At 37.7% G+C, this 15,970-nt stretch overlaps 2 protein-coding genes across 9 annotated transcripts in view; one reads left to right on the forward strand and one right to left on the reverse strand.

Moving 5' to 3' along the window:
• KMO (kynurenine 3-monooxygenase) overlaps positions 1-15,970 on the forward strand; it is a 79,945-nt gene that overhangs the window by 58,602 nt on the left and 5,373 nt on the right. For 5 of the 8 annotated variants that reach the window (XM_072647582.1, XM_072647583.1, XM_072647576.1 and 2 more), the window contains 3 exons: positions 3,898-3,999; positions 4,092-4,151; positions 8,827-10,803. In XM_072647582.1, coding sequence (XP_072503683.1) covers positions 3,898-3,999; positions 4,092-4,151; positions 8,827-8,991 — 327 coding nt within the window. In that variant the 3' untranslated portion in view covers positions 8,992-10,803. Of the gene's footprint in view, positions 1-3,897; positions 4,000-4,091; positions 4,152-5,372; positions 5,455-8,826; positions 10,804-12,077; positions 15,608-15,970 lie in introns of those variants that run through there. The other 3 variants (XM_072647577.1, XM_072647578.1, XM_072647579.1) reach the window with 3 other exon arrangements.
• Positions 10,050-15,970, reverse strand: part of OPN3 (opsin 3) — a 59,949-nt gene continuing 54,028 nt past the window's right edge. Inside the window, exon 4 of the mRNA XM_072647584.1 lies at positions 10,050-12,147. Within this exon, the coding sequence (XP_072503685.1) occupies positions 11,884-12,147 (264 nt within the window). The 3' untranslated portion in view covers positions 10,050-11,883. The remainder of the gene's footprint in view (positions 12,148-15,970) is intronic.

Raw genomic sequence — 15,970 nt, forward strand, 5'->3', positions numbered from 1 at the left:
TCATCCAGGAGAAGGGCACATATAGACAAAGGGAGATAAAGTCTCATTCCTCTGAACATTTCTGTAATTGTAAAATTTACATAGATTTAAAATTTGCAAAGGGCTCCACATATTTCATCTCATTTAAGCCTCACAACCACCCATGAGAAAACAATTACATGTACATGTACATGTATTATTATCCTCCTTTTATAGAAAAGGAAAATGAAGATCAGACAGTGTGACTTATGTAAGGTCACACAGTTAGTAAGTATCAAAGGCAGGATTTGAACCTAGGTCTTTCCAACTCCAAGCCAGGAACTTGATCCACTACGATACCTAGCTTTTACTAAGTATGTCAAAACTTCTTTAACCACACTGATGCTTTGTGAACTCCAGTGTAAGATCTGAATGGACAGCGCAATACTATAGTGCTGCTTCATAAACCTGAGATATTGTCACATTTATATGGCATGTTGAAAACATGTCTAACGTTTTCTCTGTACGTAGCCTAATAATTTAGTACTTCATCTCGTTTAGGTCCCCAAAGATGGAGAAATGAGAAGAATGAAAATAATTAAATGATTGGAAAAGGGATACTATGAAGAAAAGTTTCGAAAGTTCGTTTCAAAAAAGCGATGATGAGTTTTTCCTCTCTCCTCTGTAGAAAGAAAAGATGAAATAAGTTTAAAATGCAACAGAATAGATTTAAATAACATAATTAAATTAAATCTGCCAAGGATTTCCCAAATTCTTGCTTCATGTTCAAGGCATCATGCTAGCTGTCAAGCATACAAAGAAAGATTACAGTGAACATCCTGTGTTCAAGGAGTTTCCAGTTTGATCTTGGGCCAGATCAGGTATACAAATAATTAATCAGTGTGCATTTTGAAGCATGCATGGTGTGTGCTATGCATTGTGTTAGGTACTGGGAATAGAAGGACATAGACAAAAAATCCCCACTTGCTAGGAGCTTATGTTCTAAGCAGGGAGATAACAAGTGTACGTCTTAAGTATATAAAGAACAGAAGAAGATAAATACACATCTACACAAAGTAGTTACTTACAACGTAGTTTAGGACTGACATTTGGGGGAACAGGAAAGGAAGGCTTCATGAATAAGGTGGTTCTTGTGGTAGGAATGCATTGCAGACATGTGAAATGTCTAATACAAAGGCATGGGAAGAGGAGATGAAATGTTGGGTATGAAGAAATGGAAAGGCCAATTTGGCTTGATTGCAGAGTACAGGAAGGGGAATAAAGTTCAGTGAAGCTGGAAAGGTAGGTTGGAGCTAGGTCATAAAGAAATTTACAATTTTTAAAAATTGTTTAAAATAATTTAAAAGTTAAACAGAGATGTTTATATTTTATCTAGAAACAAACAGGAGCCACTGGAGTTTATTGTGTAGAGAAATGACATAGTTGGATCAGCACTTCAGGAAAGTTGCTTTGGCAACAGCATGTAAGATGAATTAGGATGGGAAGAGATCTGAGATAGGAGAGACCAGTCAGGATGCTGTTGTAATACTCTAGGCTAAAGGAGATGTGGGACCTGAAGTAAGGTGATATCTGGGTGACTAGAAAGAAAGGGCCACATATGAAAGATTTTGTGGTGGTAGAAACAGCAAGATTTAAATATTGATTGGATATGTCAGTTAGCTTGATATACCAGCCAATTGGAGGCAGCTAGATGGCTCAGTGGATGGATAGAACACTGGGTCTGGAGTCAGGAAGACCTGAGTTCAAGTCCAGTCTCAGATACTTATTAGTTGTGTGACCCTGGGCAAGTCACTTAGCCTGTCTGCCTTAATCCACAGAAGGTCATACCAAACCACTCCAGTATCTTTGCCAAGAAAACCCCATGAACAGTATGGTCCATAGGGTTACAAGGATTCAAATAAGACTAAACAACAAACAACTAGCCAGCTGATTCTCAGAGTTGAATTGTAAGAAGACACTTACATGAGAGACTTCTAAGGCTAGAAATGTTTATAGAAGGATAGAGAGAATCAGGTGGAAAGCAGCAGCCCTCTGGTCTGTTGCCACCAACCTCGAAGTAGTAATCTCATTCATCATAGCTGGCTCTAAGCCTCAGCTTCATGTGCTGTGAATTATGCTATAGACCCTAGTGGTATCAAATGTGTGATGCCAGAAGCATTGATTTCCTACCAGGAAGCAAGAAGAATGCTTCTAACTCGGTGGCACACAGATTTTTGCCAGTTCAGCTTCAGGAAATACTTTATGAAAGGATCATTTATGTTAACCCTTCAAAGGACCAAACACTAGACCATGACTGTCCGTTCACTGTTTTTTTTTGCATGGTGTAGTGGAAAGCGCTCTGGACTTGAAGTTTGGAAACAAGGCAAGTCCCAGCTCCTTACTCTGACTAATTAGCTATGTGACCTTGGACAAATCACTTGAACCCTTCAAATTTCAGTTTTCTCAACTGTAAAATGGGAGTACTTATACTATCTATGCAAGAGGGAAATTGGAGACCATAGGGGCAGCTAGGTGGCACAGTGAATAGAGTGGAGACCTGGAGTCAGGAAGACTCTTCTTCCTAAATTCAAATCTAGCCTCAGATACTTACTAGCTGTGTGACCCTGGGCAGGTCACTTAATCCCGTTTGCCTTAGTTTCCTCATCTGAAAGAAATGACAAAGCACTCTAGTATCTTTGCCAAGAAAACCTCAAATGAAGGCAGCAAGAGTCAAACACAACTGAAAACAATTGAACAACCACAGAGGAACACACTTTGTAAAATTAAAGTGCTGCAGTATAGGAAAGTCAGCTGTTACAACTGACCAGAGGGCACAATGGAAAGAGTGCTTCCCTTGGAGTCAGAAAGATCTGAGTTCAAATTCTACATTAAATACTTACTAGCTACTTGAGCCTGAGAAAAATCACTTAAGCCCCCTCTGCCTGAATCTCAGTGTCACCATCTGTGAAATGGGGGTGATTTGTTGTTTAATCATGTCCACCTCTTTGTGAACTGACAGTTGCATACCAGTGCTGTCCATTAGGGTTTTCTTGGCAAACCCTAATGGTTTCCAATTTCCTTCTCCAGTGAATTAAGGCAAATAGAGGTTAAGTGACTTGCCCAGGGTCACATAGCTTGTAGATGTCTGAGGCTGGACTTGAACTCAGTCAGGTCTTCCTGACTCCAGCTCCAGTGCTCTATCCACTGAGCCATCTAGCTCCCTATAGCTGTTGTAAGGATCAGATGAGAAGAAAATATGTATATCACTTTTCAAACTTTAAAGTGCTCTGTAAATGCTCTATTTTGTTGAGCTGTGTGTAGGTTATTACTGAATGTTCTATTATGATCAAAGGGCAAGGACATCTGAACTGATTCATGGAGGATTCAATGTGTAAGGGAATGCAGTCAGAGGAAGAGAGAGACAGGATCTTGATCTGTGTCCTTCCTCTTCCACAAAGGTTTCTCTCTCTGCTTTTTAAGGTCTCATCTTTTTCCTTAAAAAAAATCAGATGATAGGATTTGAAGCTGTGAGGTAGATCAGAGATTATCTACTATAATCTCCTCACTTTAGATATGAGGCAACTGAGACCCAAAGATGAAATGCCTGGTATAAGGTCACATAGGGGTTTAAAGGCAAAGCCAGGTTTCCACCCCAGGTCTCTTACCTCCAAACCCAGTGTCCTTTGGCAGCAATATTGCACTTTGGATCTCAAGCTAGTTTTACATCCAAGTTTACCAAATTGTTGGAACAAAACATCTCCTAATGTTGGAAGAAATATCTTCAATCTCTCAGTACTTAAGTGAGTATGACATGCCCAGTATCATGTTGTTTGGCAATTATGTCTTGGAACAATGTCTTTGGAACCAAGAGTAAGAAAGAGCATGCTTGGTGGTGGGAACAAGAAACAGTGTCACAGAAGATTTTCACATTTGTTTCAGATGCGAGCACATGTCAATTCAAGATGGTTCATCTTCCAAAAGAACATCGAAAAATGTCTTCATGTAATTGTGCCGTCAACCTTTATTCCACTCTACACCATGGTAAGAGCTGATCTAGAGAACATTAGTCTATCTATATTCTTTTTTTTTTAAGAGAGAGAATACCTAAAGACATTTTTAATCTTTTCTTACAGGTTACTTTTTCCAGAATACGATACCATGAAGTAGTTCTACGGTGGAATTGGCAGAAAAAGGTGAGAACAGCTTCCAATTTTCATGGTTCCAAAACAGCTTTGCTGTTTCAGAGAATCACCATGGCATGGAGGAATACTAGACTGGGAATCAAGAAAACATGGATTTAATTCACACCTCCAATAAATTTGGAGTGATGTGATCATAAGCAAGCCACTTAATGTAGTTTTCTAAGATTATCGTTATAGTCGGTTTGCTATATGCACAGAGACTTCACTAGTGAAGCCACAGGGACTTGTCACATAATGTATATTATTGCTTCACATGTGCCCCAAGCAGTGTCTCTTTCCAAAGAATTAACAAGTAGAAGCATTAAAATTCTGATTCTTAGGCTTGCCCTCTTAAAATGGAATTGTCTGCCTTGTAAATTGAAATGGCCTTGGCCATGAAGGCACCTTGATTAATGGGACAAGTCAGAGAGGAGAGCTGATAAGAGAGGGAATTTTCAGGGAGAAGTAATGAAAGAAGACAACTGTATGCTGAACTAAGCCTCTTTATTTTTGTAAGTTGAGCTAGCCCTGTGGTTGGCATCATGCAAGTCTTTTTATTGACTTAATGAGCTTAGTTGTTTCACATCACCATGCTCCGTGGTTGAAAGGTATCCAACTTGTTTTGTAATGCTATTAAAAGAAAATATTTTTCCCCCTCAGAATATGGGATGTGCCAAAAGTCTTAGTGGAGATTTAAGCTTTAGTAGCTTATATAGTCACCCATTCACCCATCTAGTTTTAGAGGCAATCAAGGGGTCCTGGGCATATGTTAAATAAAGCATCAATTGTTTTGTTTTTTTTTCTAATTTGACTTTTTCTAAAATTCCAAATTAAATTCAATAATTCTGGAAATATCAGCCTTAAAATGATAAAACAAACAAAAAAATCTTTAACAATTCTGTATCACCTTAACCGTGGGTTACAGCCATATCCTGGAGATAGATAGATTAGATAGATAGACAGACAGACAGATAGATAGATAGATAGATAGATAGATAGATAGATAGATAGATAGATAGATAGATAGATAGATAGATTGTTAGATACATAGACATATATTTAAATAGAGATATATAAGTCTATAGGGCAGCTAGGTGGCACAATGGATAGAATGCTAGGCCTAGAGTCAAGAAGACTCATCTTCCTAAGCTCAAATCTGGCCTCAAACACTTACTAACTCTGCACAAGTCATTGTTTGTCTCATTTCCTCATCTGTAAAATGAACTGGAGAAGGAAATGACAAACCACTCCAGGATCTTTGCCAAGAAAACCTCAAATGGGTCACGAAGAGTCGGACATGACTGAACAACAACATGTAAGCCTAAATATCTCTATTGCTATATTTTTATTTATCTATCTGGTAGAAAGGCAAGCCTACAATTTCAGAAACCTTTGTTTTGGTTTGTCTGTTTCCAAACCAGTACAATATGCCAGAGCCACTCACAAAAGTGCCTTTGGAGATGGAGAGTGAAAACTTATGTTCCCCAGGGTCACACAACTCAAGTAGGAATAATCCATCTCAGTCCTTTATCCAGTTGGGGATACAAATTAAACATTAATATCATATTAGGATGCTGATTCAAGTGAATCTTTCCAATCTACTTTCAACATCCCTTTAGTCAAAAGAAAACGCTCATCCTTCAAAAACCTGGCTTGAAAGGATAGATAGAACCATCATGAGTTGCTGATTTTGTTTTAAACACATAACATCAAGGAAATGAAAGGCTTGAATTGAAGTTTCTGATTTTAAGACACATTTCCTTACTTCAAAAGATCTGTGATTTCATTGGTCTGAGTACCTTCTCCTGATGATTCTCCCTGCACTTAACCTGGACTGATTCTCAGAAGACAGATGCATAGCCCATTGCTGGACAGTGCCAGTTTAGTCTAGACCCACTAGCCTTGGAGAAGCCAAGGCTGGCTGATTGTTGCCATGAGGTACTGAAGGCATATCTTAGTGGAAATTCAGATTTAGGTCAGTTAGGAAATTCAGGATTCAATTTCTTTATATTGAATGGTTACTTGGTGAAAATACACAGATAAAAATGTGTTTTGCTGTTGGCTTTTTTTCTTTTTAATGAAGAAAGGCCTTTGATAAGGGCTCTTTGACTCTGTTGAGAGTTTGTCATTTTAAACCCAGAACTGGAAGTTCAGAATAGTTAATGTTTAAGCAGCCACAGAATATTCTTCTAATAGTTTACCACTTTTCTCCAGGCCTAGGAAGCAAGTTATTTTATCTTTCTATGAATATATACATTGATACTGATTAAGCCTCAGTTTTTATTTAGGTGACAGTTATTTCTGTTTGATTTTGTAGGAAAGCAAGTCTTGGACATCAACAAAATAAGTATATTTAATTGTATTATAGCCTGTACCCACATCCATACTGGCACAGCTAAATCAGTAAGGCTCATGTCAGGCCAAGCCTGACCTTACTGATACATTAACCCAATCCTAGGGCAAAGATCATGAAGTTTTGGGGAAACAGGCTGAGTCAGGTAAAAAATCCAGGTCCTCAGAATTCCCTGTGTCTTGCTCTAGTAATGACCTCCCTGGCCTCCTGTCATGGATTTCCTGTTTTATGGTTCTTCCTTTCCTAAGGCCCTCATGCCATTCCTTGTATGTTCAGGGTCCCCGATTATTCAAGAACCCCACTGAGTCAGGGCAGTCCTCTAGACTGGAGACTTTCTTTACACTTTACCCTTAGTTAAATACTCTATGTGCCTTATTTTTCAAGGTCATGCTTTCTACTAAAGAGTAGAGTGGTCATTGTATAAAATTATTCCTGCTAAAGTATTAAGCAGATAATATACAGCTCTTCCAGCCAGCTTTCTGTCAATCCATGGCAGTGTTATATAGTGGTAAGAGACCTAGGCTTGTATCTAAAAGAGATCCTGACTCTGTTACTAGTTAGTGATGGAGAAGTCACTTCATTCCCTGGGCCTCCATTTGCTCCTTTCGGCAATGAGGGAGCTCCATTGGATGATGTCTGTGGTCTCTATGAATCTCTGTCAATAGAAAAGTCCTATATGGAGTGAATCTCATGGTGGAAAACCAGAGAAATACATTGAGGGGAAGAAAAAATGTTTCAAGTATATCTTTTGAGACTCTTCAAATAATGTTCCACAGCTGTTGGGTTGGCCTTACACTTCCTCTCTTCTCCCTTGTGATTTTTCTCATCAGAACTCACCATTCGCCCCTCATCTCAGGCCCTTAGGTCTCCCAGACATGGGTTCTAAAGCTCAAAAGAAAGGCCATCAATTCAGAATCTGCCTGAATTTCCCAAACTATTGTCAAGACTCAATTTTACTGAGTGATTAGTAGCTCTGGCCAGAAGCTGCGGTTACTAATACAATAACTAATGTGGGATATCATTTACTTACTGTAAGACATGGGAAACTAAGTGGCTGACCACTGGGCCTGAGGTCAGGAAGATTCTTCTTGCTGAGTTCAAATCTGGCTATAGATCCTTACCAGCTATGTGACCCAGTACAAGTTACTTAATCTTGTTTGCCTCAGTTTCCTCAGCTACAAAATGAACTGGAGTGGGAAATGGCAAGCCACTTTAGTATCTCTGCCAAAAAAAAACTCAGATGGGTTCACAGAGTTGGATATGACTGAAAAATGACAAAAATAAAGTATATGACATGAAATTTGATTAGATCATGTGTCAATGATTAAAATGCAACTTCCTGAGAATTGGAATAATTCAGTCAATTGTTTGGCTGTTCCATAAATTTTCCTCCTCCGCCCCATGACAGGTTTCAACAATTTTCTTGTTGTATTGATCTTTTTTTCTACACTAGGCACTGAATTGGCACCTTACAATTTTGTAGACATACCCTGAGAACACTGCTTTACTAGCATAAATCTGTGTTTATTTGTAAAACTCTAGTCTTGCTAATGTGCCCTGGATCACAATGACCTTATAGTTCTTTCTCTCATGTCCTGCAGATTTTTGCAACCAGGAATAGCTATTGATCATTTAATGTAGGTTTATATCTTTAATTTACAAAGCTGCTAGATCTGATCTCCTTTCTGCCACAAGTACAGAGCTAAAGATCCATTTCCTTGTTCCTGCTTGTGGTTGAGTTGGTTTAAAATAAAAGGAAGTTGGTTCCTAACCAAGGCTGCTTGACTCTGTGTGGTTGCTTTGAGTAAGCAGCACTTCCTCACTTGCATACACTGTAATGAATAGATGGAGACGTTTTTATGCGAAATGCATGCAAAATATCTACTCAAGAACTGCTTACTTTATGTAGCAGGTCTTAGAATTTGCCAGTTTATACTGAAAAATATTTACCATGCATTTGTTATACATAAGGCAGTGGCTCAGCACTAGGAGAAAGTCCAAACTAAATGCTCTCCACCATTCTCTCCCACTTTAATGTTCTATGATTTTATGAGTCAAAGACATGATCTCTGATCTTCAGTAGGAGGTGATAAGACAAATCCATAGAAAGTTTTGATGCAAACTAGATATGTGTCTGAGGAGTAAAGCTTGGGAGAACAAGGGAAGTCTTGAGCTGACCCTGCAATGCCTCATACATAGTAAGAGCTTAACACACTTTTGAGGAATTGAATTGTTGAAAGTAACGGATGCACAAAAGCCTTAGGAACGTAGTCTTCTCATCAGATTTTGATTTCCCATCAACTGAAACCATCACAACACCTTCTTTCCTTCCAGGTTATAAATAGAGGACTCCTTTTCTTTGGAATAGCAACAGCCCTAAGTGGCACCTGCTTATTTATAACATACGTGTCACCAGTGTTCCAACTGAAAATGCTGTGGAACTGGATCACTTCCTTCAGGAGCACTGGAAATATCTTTTTGAAACTTCCATGGAATTAAAAGAGCAAATTATAGATTGTGATATTGGATGTTATGGAAGAATGGCTGGCCTTTCGGAAATGACATCAGGCATTCACAAACATATATTGACCTCTGTATCCAACTCACTATTAGAAGGCATCCTTCAAATGACAATGCCATTTTGAATTGTTCTTTAGGGCTACTTAAAAGTGTTTTTCTTAAACAGATTCTACTTCTTTTAATTGAGAACACTGGAATGATTTTTGGACCCTTGTTATCCTGAGGATCCAAAATCATTTTATAGGTGATAGTAGTATCAGTGAAATCCTTCTGAGAATTTTAAAATTTTGATTGAATTGCAATGGATAGTATAAGAAAGCATCATAGCAAGGCTCTGGTGCATTGCTAACCTAGAAGGGAGGAACAATCTACTATATATTCTGTTAGTCCCAATATTAAATAAAGCGTTTCTCCTCTTAACACTATCTTCAGATTTCTATCATGGAAATTAAAAAGGCAATAGTGCAGATGCCTGATTCCTCCTGAAATGTACTGTCTTTTCCTCAACTGCTTTTATGGGTACAACCTCTTTGTTAAAGTGAATTGGAATTTCTTATGTATTACTCCATTAGCTAGGTTCACGTTGTGAACAAGAAGAGAAAAATTAATATCATGTTGTGCCAGTACCATAATTTTCAAAAAGGTCATTTGTGTGGTCTCCCACATGAAATCCTTTGAGGGATAAAGTCATATTTTGTCCAGTATGTCGATAGAGCTTTCTGATACCCTCAAAGGTTTCTCTAAAGCTAGATCTCAGATAGGAAGAGAAGCTATCTGATTTAATAGAAAGAGCATTGGGCTAAGGATGAGTAGACTTGAGTTCTAGTTCACATTCTTCTACTAACTGAACCATAAGATCCTGGGTGAGTGATTTTTAATTCTCTCTAATTTCCTCTTATACAAATGAGGGAGATGGACTAAGTTTCTGAGATAGCTTCCAGCATCATCATTCTGAGTCTCAAACACAGAGAGTTTGAAAGATGTAGAGAATGAAAATGCTATTTTTCCCAGTTTCAGACAATATCCTCCTGGGAATATTTTACACATAATTCAATACAGTGTATCCATACTTTTCTGTGGGAAAGAAACATCATATACAGTAATTAGTCAATAGGACTTTTTAGCCTCAGGAAGGCCATGACATAGCTCAGTGAATAATTTTATTTAAACATTTTAAACACCTGAATTTCTGTACAAAAATACAAAAATGTTAAATATTTTAAAATCTAAGCAGAAGTGATTTATTAGACATATGAAACAAAGTTTTATTTCATTTTAGACCTTCAATGGCAGTTTAACCAATTTGATTTTTAGCTGTAAGCTGTGGTTGAGCTAATCCATAAGAGTGACTTTCAAAAGCACTTTTTGTGAAAACTTTTTCTTTGGTTCTCCTCTCCTTAATACATCAAGATACCCAAATTCATGAAACATACAAAATGCTATCCCAGCATGTCAAACAGTTATCCCAATAATAAAAATGAAATAATGACAAGTAGAACAAATATTTTTCTTCTAAGTCTTCTTCCTCTAAGACTTCTCAGTCCAAAGCAGAAGTTGGTATAGTAGAAAGACCAGTGATCTTCGACTCATAAGACTAAGGTTTAAGTTCTGACTTTAATATTTATTATATGACCTTGGGGAAAACCACTTAACCTCTCCGAGCATGTATTCAATGAAAGCATGAGGGTAGATGAACTCTAAGGTTTATTCTAGCTCTAACATTCTGTAATTCTGTGGCACTCTAGAAGCCATGTAAGTTCATGATTTCAAATAAATCTTTTTTTAGTTGTACACTTTTCTGGAAAGAATAACCTCTTCTCCGTGTCCTGACCATTGTCTAATACACTATTGGTGCTTGACTAATACTATCCCAATTCATGTGTGTTCAGTTAGGACTATATGCTTGGCAGATATATATATATATACATATATATATATGGAAAATTAACAAACTTCATATCATATTTTCATCACCTGTAGGTAATGACTCTTTCTGGGTTTAGTATCATCTTTACCAGATACATTTTCTGGTGATCAGAAAAACTATTTATTAGTATCATCTTAGAGTACAAGATTAATTTTTTTTTCAAAATGATGTCTTCTTTTCTCTAGCACTCACATATTCTAGAGTTGCACTTAGCAGCACATCTGTCTTAATCTGCTGTCTGATTATCATTGGCACACGTAGCTTTAAGGTCTTCTGACAGCATTAAGTTTCCATTTACTAGAAACCGGGGATATGCCTATATTCATTTTAGAAGTGGCTAGTCAGGATATCACATTTATAAAGAAGACACTTGGACATAATAGTTAGCATAAAGGACAGCACTCTTTAGCTACAATTGGTGACAGTTTTCCTACCCATTTTATGCATGTATGACATAAGATGACGAAATTCTGAAAGCCATATTCAAAACAGAGAGAGAAAGCATCACAAGCACTAGAAAGTACAGCGTTTAGAAACATTTGGAATGAAAATATTCATATATTTGGAAAGTGATGACTCCTGACTCTCTAACAGTTGTATGACCTTTCACTGTAACCTCACTGGGCCTCAGTTTTATCACCTGTAAAATAAGGAGATTGGACCAAATGGTCTTTAAGATCTGTTCCAGCTCAAAATAATCCTCTAATCTTCTTCTGTTATGAAATCATGTTTTAGTACATGGAGCACCCATTGACCAAAACCATTGCTTAGGTTATTTTCTGAGGCCGGTGAACGTAACTTGGATTCAGCTGTGTCCACTCATTTTTACCACATCACAGTGGAACAAAAGCCCTCTGGGGAATTCCATCGACAGTCTTCCAAATTAAAGATCATTAGCTGTGTCTACTGATCAGAATCCTGTCTTTTACTGTCCCCCTTCATCCCTAGAGAGGTCGAACCTGAATCACATTCACCTTTGTCCCGTTGTTTTTGTCATTGTCATCGATCATCTGTGTCTCATCACTGGTGATGATGAAGATGATGGAGGAGGAGCTAAAAGTCACTTTCTTCTTTGGTCGGTCCCCAACTTTTTGGGACATCACTATGGGTCTGATTTGCTTTTCGGTCCTGATGACAGGTCTGTCTTTCTTGGGCTGCTGGAATTTCAGCTGCCTGAAACATAGGAGCTGTAAAAGGCATCTTCGAAACTGCACAGAAAAAAGAATTGAGACATAAGGACAAATTAAAGGTCTTCTCAAATACCATTTGAGAAAATGATATGAAGATTATTCTGAGACTTGGGCATTTCTTGAGGGAAGCAGAGGTAAATTCTCTAAAGGTGAATATTTTTGTTACCCTGGGTCCTGTGTCTTCTATCTAAAATAACTCACAACACAAAATATTGTGTTGAAGGCAGAATCATATATTCAGTCTCTATACAGATCCTATTAACTTTACAGTGGGGTAAAGACCAAAGACTCACTCCCAGCCAATCACATAATAAATAATAATAAAGGAGGCTGGGCCAAAAGGTGTGAGTGACACGTTCTTCAGTAGTAACCACTCTAATAACAACTCAACAGCCTTTCTATTGATGGGTCCCTGGGATCATATTCATATTATAAAGGAAAGTACATTTATGAAGAGGAGAAGGATCTTTGACCCATACTGGTTATGTGACCCCGAGCAAAGTCATTTTAATCTCTCAGTGCTCTAGGCAAATCCCAAACATTACAAGTTGCTGAAATTTTGTCTTCCTTCGATACAGGGAGCTTCCTCCTGTGGAAATTCTCTACAACATTGAAATCATAGATTTAGTCCTTATCTCTAGCTAGTCTTAAAAGGGCCTATCTCATATTTCTTAAGTGCTTTTCCTCTCAAGAGAATGTAAGCTTATTGAGGCTGACTTTGAATCCCTTATATTCATAGTGCCTCCTAGATATTAAGTGCTGAATAAATGTTTATCTGACTGAGTTGCATGAAATTATCCTACATGTTATAATCAGTAACTTGCTAGTTTCTGAAATATGCTTATTAAAGATATGGTCCAAGGCAGATATAGCATCCTCTTTCTCTACTTGTATCCTTACCTCAACTCCTCTTTGTTTTACAGACTAGTAAAAATTTTACAAACTAAATTGGAGAAAGGTTGAAGACTTTTCTTGGATTTTGACATACATCTGAGTTAAAATGATGATAATAAAGGGCAGATTAATAACATTCTCCTTTGTTTTAATGCATAATATTTAAATCTTAGCAGTCATAGATGGATCAAATCCAGAAAAAAATTGTTTGAAATGAAGTCCCCTTCTATGAAGGAAGATTATTGGGTTGCTTCAGACATGCTCAAAGAATATAAAAATCATGTAATTCCAAACCACACAATCCTAGCTTACAGTTAGACTCATTTATATGTATATTTTAAGGGCAGCTAGATATTATTTTAGTGATTCTAATGCTATGTTCTCTTACATTTTGGGAGGAAAATTTTTTTCTATCCCACTGAGGATCATTGAGCCACTGGGGAAAAATATATTTGAGACCATACAATCTCAGAATGAATAGTGGTCTCAAAAACCATCTTGTGTCCAAACAGGAATCCCCTGTACAGGGGATTCAGGCTCACATAAAAAGCAAATTCATTTACTTGGAGCTAAATAAAATATGCTTTACTAGTTTTCAAATTCAACACAGGGAATATGAACTCTACCTTTAAAAAGATGCAACAAATGCTCATATTAGTCTTTCCTGCCTCTGAATTCCAGGAATGTCTGCACTGAGCCATTTAGCCCTTACTATATAGTGTTCTACATTTTTTATGTTTATGTTAATTCCCCAATTAAATTATAAGTTACTTCAGGGCAAGGACCATGTCTTGTGTCTCTTTGTACTCCTTATTATACCTAGCACAGTTTGGCACAAAATACAAATTCAACAAAACTTATTGGTTTATATGTATGTGTATGTGTGTATGGGTATATACATATGTTTGTACACACATTTGTATACATACACACATATATACATGTAATATATATATTACATATATATATATTTTCCTTTCTTTTCAATATGATGTCCAGATAAGGGAGAGACAGGTCAGTGGGGAAAAAGAAAAGAATGTGAGAAAAGGTCAGGATGGGGAAGAGAGACAGAGAAACAAGGAGGAAGAGAAAGCTCAAAAGAGAAGAGCAAGACGGGGAAATTTAGTGGAATATGAGGTTAGCGTATCCAGTCAATATCGCTTGTGTCATTCCATGGTGCTACTAGTTCTGTGAATTTCACAGTAAGTTATGACATCATTATCCTCTGAAAGTGACATCTTTCTAGAGAAAGATAAATGAATTTTAGCACCTAAAGAAGGGGGTAAAAGAACAAGCATTTGTATAGTAGCACTTGCTCTAAGCATTTTACAAACATTATCTCATTTTATACTTAGAAGAACCTTGCACTTGGCAGGATGAGTGGTAGCATCCCATTCAAGTTGGGGCTTTGGACATATGCTCACAGTGGGACCTAGTTCTGTGGGCATCACTGGATCATAGATGAAAAGCTGAAAGGGACCCTAGAGAAAATCTATGCCAAAACCCTCATTAAACATGAGGAATCAGAGGCAGAGGCAAGATGGCAGAATGGAAGCAAGGACCTGCTACAGATCTCCCCTACAACCCCTCGAAAAACCTGTAAAAATGACTCTAAACAAGTTCTAGAGCAGCAGAATCCACAAAATGACAGACTGAAGCAAATTTCCAGACGAAGACAATCTGAAAGGTTGACAGGAAGGGTCTCTTGCACCAGGCTGGGAGCAGAGTGCAGTTCAGCATGGGCCACACTGGCACAGACTAAACGAGACCAGGCTTTAGGAGACTGAATCGCTGGTGGCTGCTGTAGATTCCAGACTTCTCAACCCACAAATGCTGAAGACAGCTTCAAAGGTCAGTGGGAAGGGTCTCTTACCTGGCTGAGAGGGGAATGTGGTCTGGCCCTAGCCCCGACCCTAAGGTGGCTGCAGCCACTGCTGGAGCAGAGGTTGCTTCTGGAGCCCTCCACTTAACAAAGTTAAAAAGTCAAGTAACTGACTGGGAAAATGAGCAAACAGAAAAAAGAAATAGACTATAGATTCTTACTTTCTCAGTGAAGAGGGAGATGGGTAGAAAATTTGAAATTCAAAATTTTGTGGAAATGAATGTTGAAAACTGAAAATAAATAAATTTATATGAAAAAAATGAGGAAGCAGACCCAGGTAGGTTAGGTTGCATGTTTACCATGCATAAAGGCTAGAGTTAGGCACAAGGGTTACAGAGATACAATAACAATAAATCATAGTTTCTGCTCTAACAGTTAAGTTAAAGAGATGTAACATATACAGATGAAAAGATCAAAAAGTTCATAAAGGCAGTAAACATCAAAAATAGAATTTGAAGCCAGGACCTCTGTCTCTAGAGCTAGAGCCTTTTCACAAGTACTAGCTATTCTGGATTACCCCAAGTCCCCTCTTCTTGGGGTCAAACTTTCTGCCATCTGAGGGCTTTATATATGGAAAATAAGTTCTTCTGGTATATAGGATAATTTTGTTGTACTAATTTAAAAGAATGACTTTGGATGTATATGAGAGAAGTGTGAACTGGTTCATAAAACATTACCAATAAAACATAAAGGTAATACATAGCTGTCATCTTTCATGATGTGTTTTTCAACTGGCTATAGAATAACCCAAAACATTGGAGTCACAGTTATCATTCTGATCTGCAAAGAATATGATTTTGGTAAGCAAAATACCTCTGAGGGAAATGATTATTAACAACCAATGAATAGGGGAGATAGAGAGTTCCTCCCTTTTCTAAAGTTGTGATTTTAAAAATTTAGCTTCTTGAAGGATGTTTGGGTGGAGACAAATCCTTTTGTCTACAGAGCCCAAGGACAGGGGTCGTCTGAGTAGAGAGAAAGTTTCTGTCTAAGGGTGACATGACGTCGCTTTCAGACCCTCGTTTTAACATAGCTCACCTCCTATTGTGTTAACCAGTCAAAGTT

Source organism: Notamacropus eugenii, chromosome 2, assembly GCF_028372415.1.
Source record: "Notamacropus eugenii isolate mMacEug1 chromosome 2, mMacEug1.pri_v2, whole genome shotgun sequence".
NCBI classification, from domain to species: Eukaryota; Metazoa; Chordata; class Mammalia; order Diprotodontia; family Macropodidae; genus Notamacropus; species Notamacropus eugenii.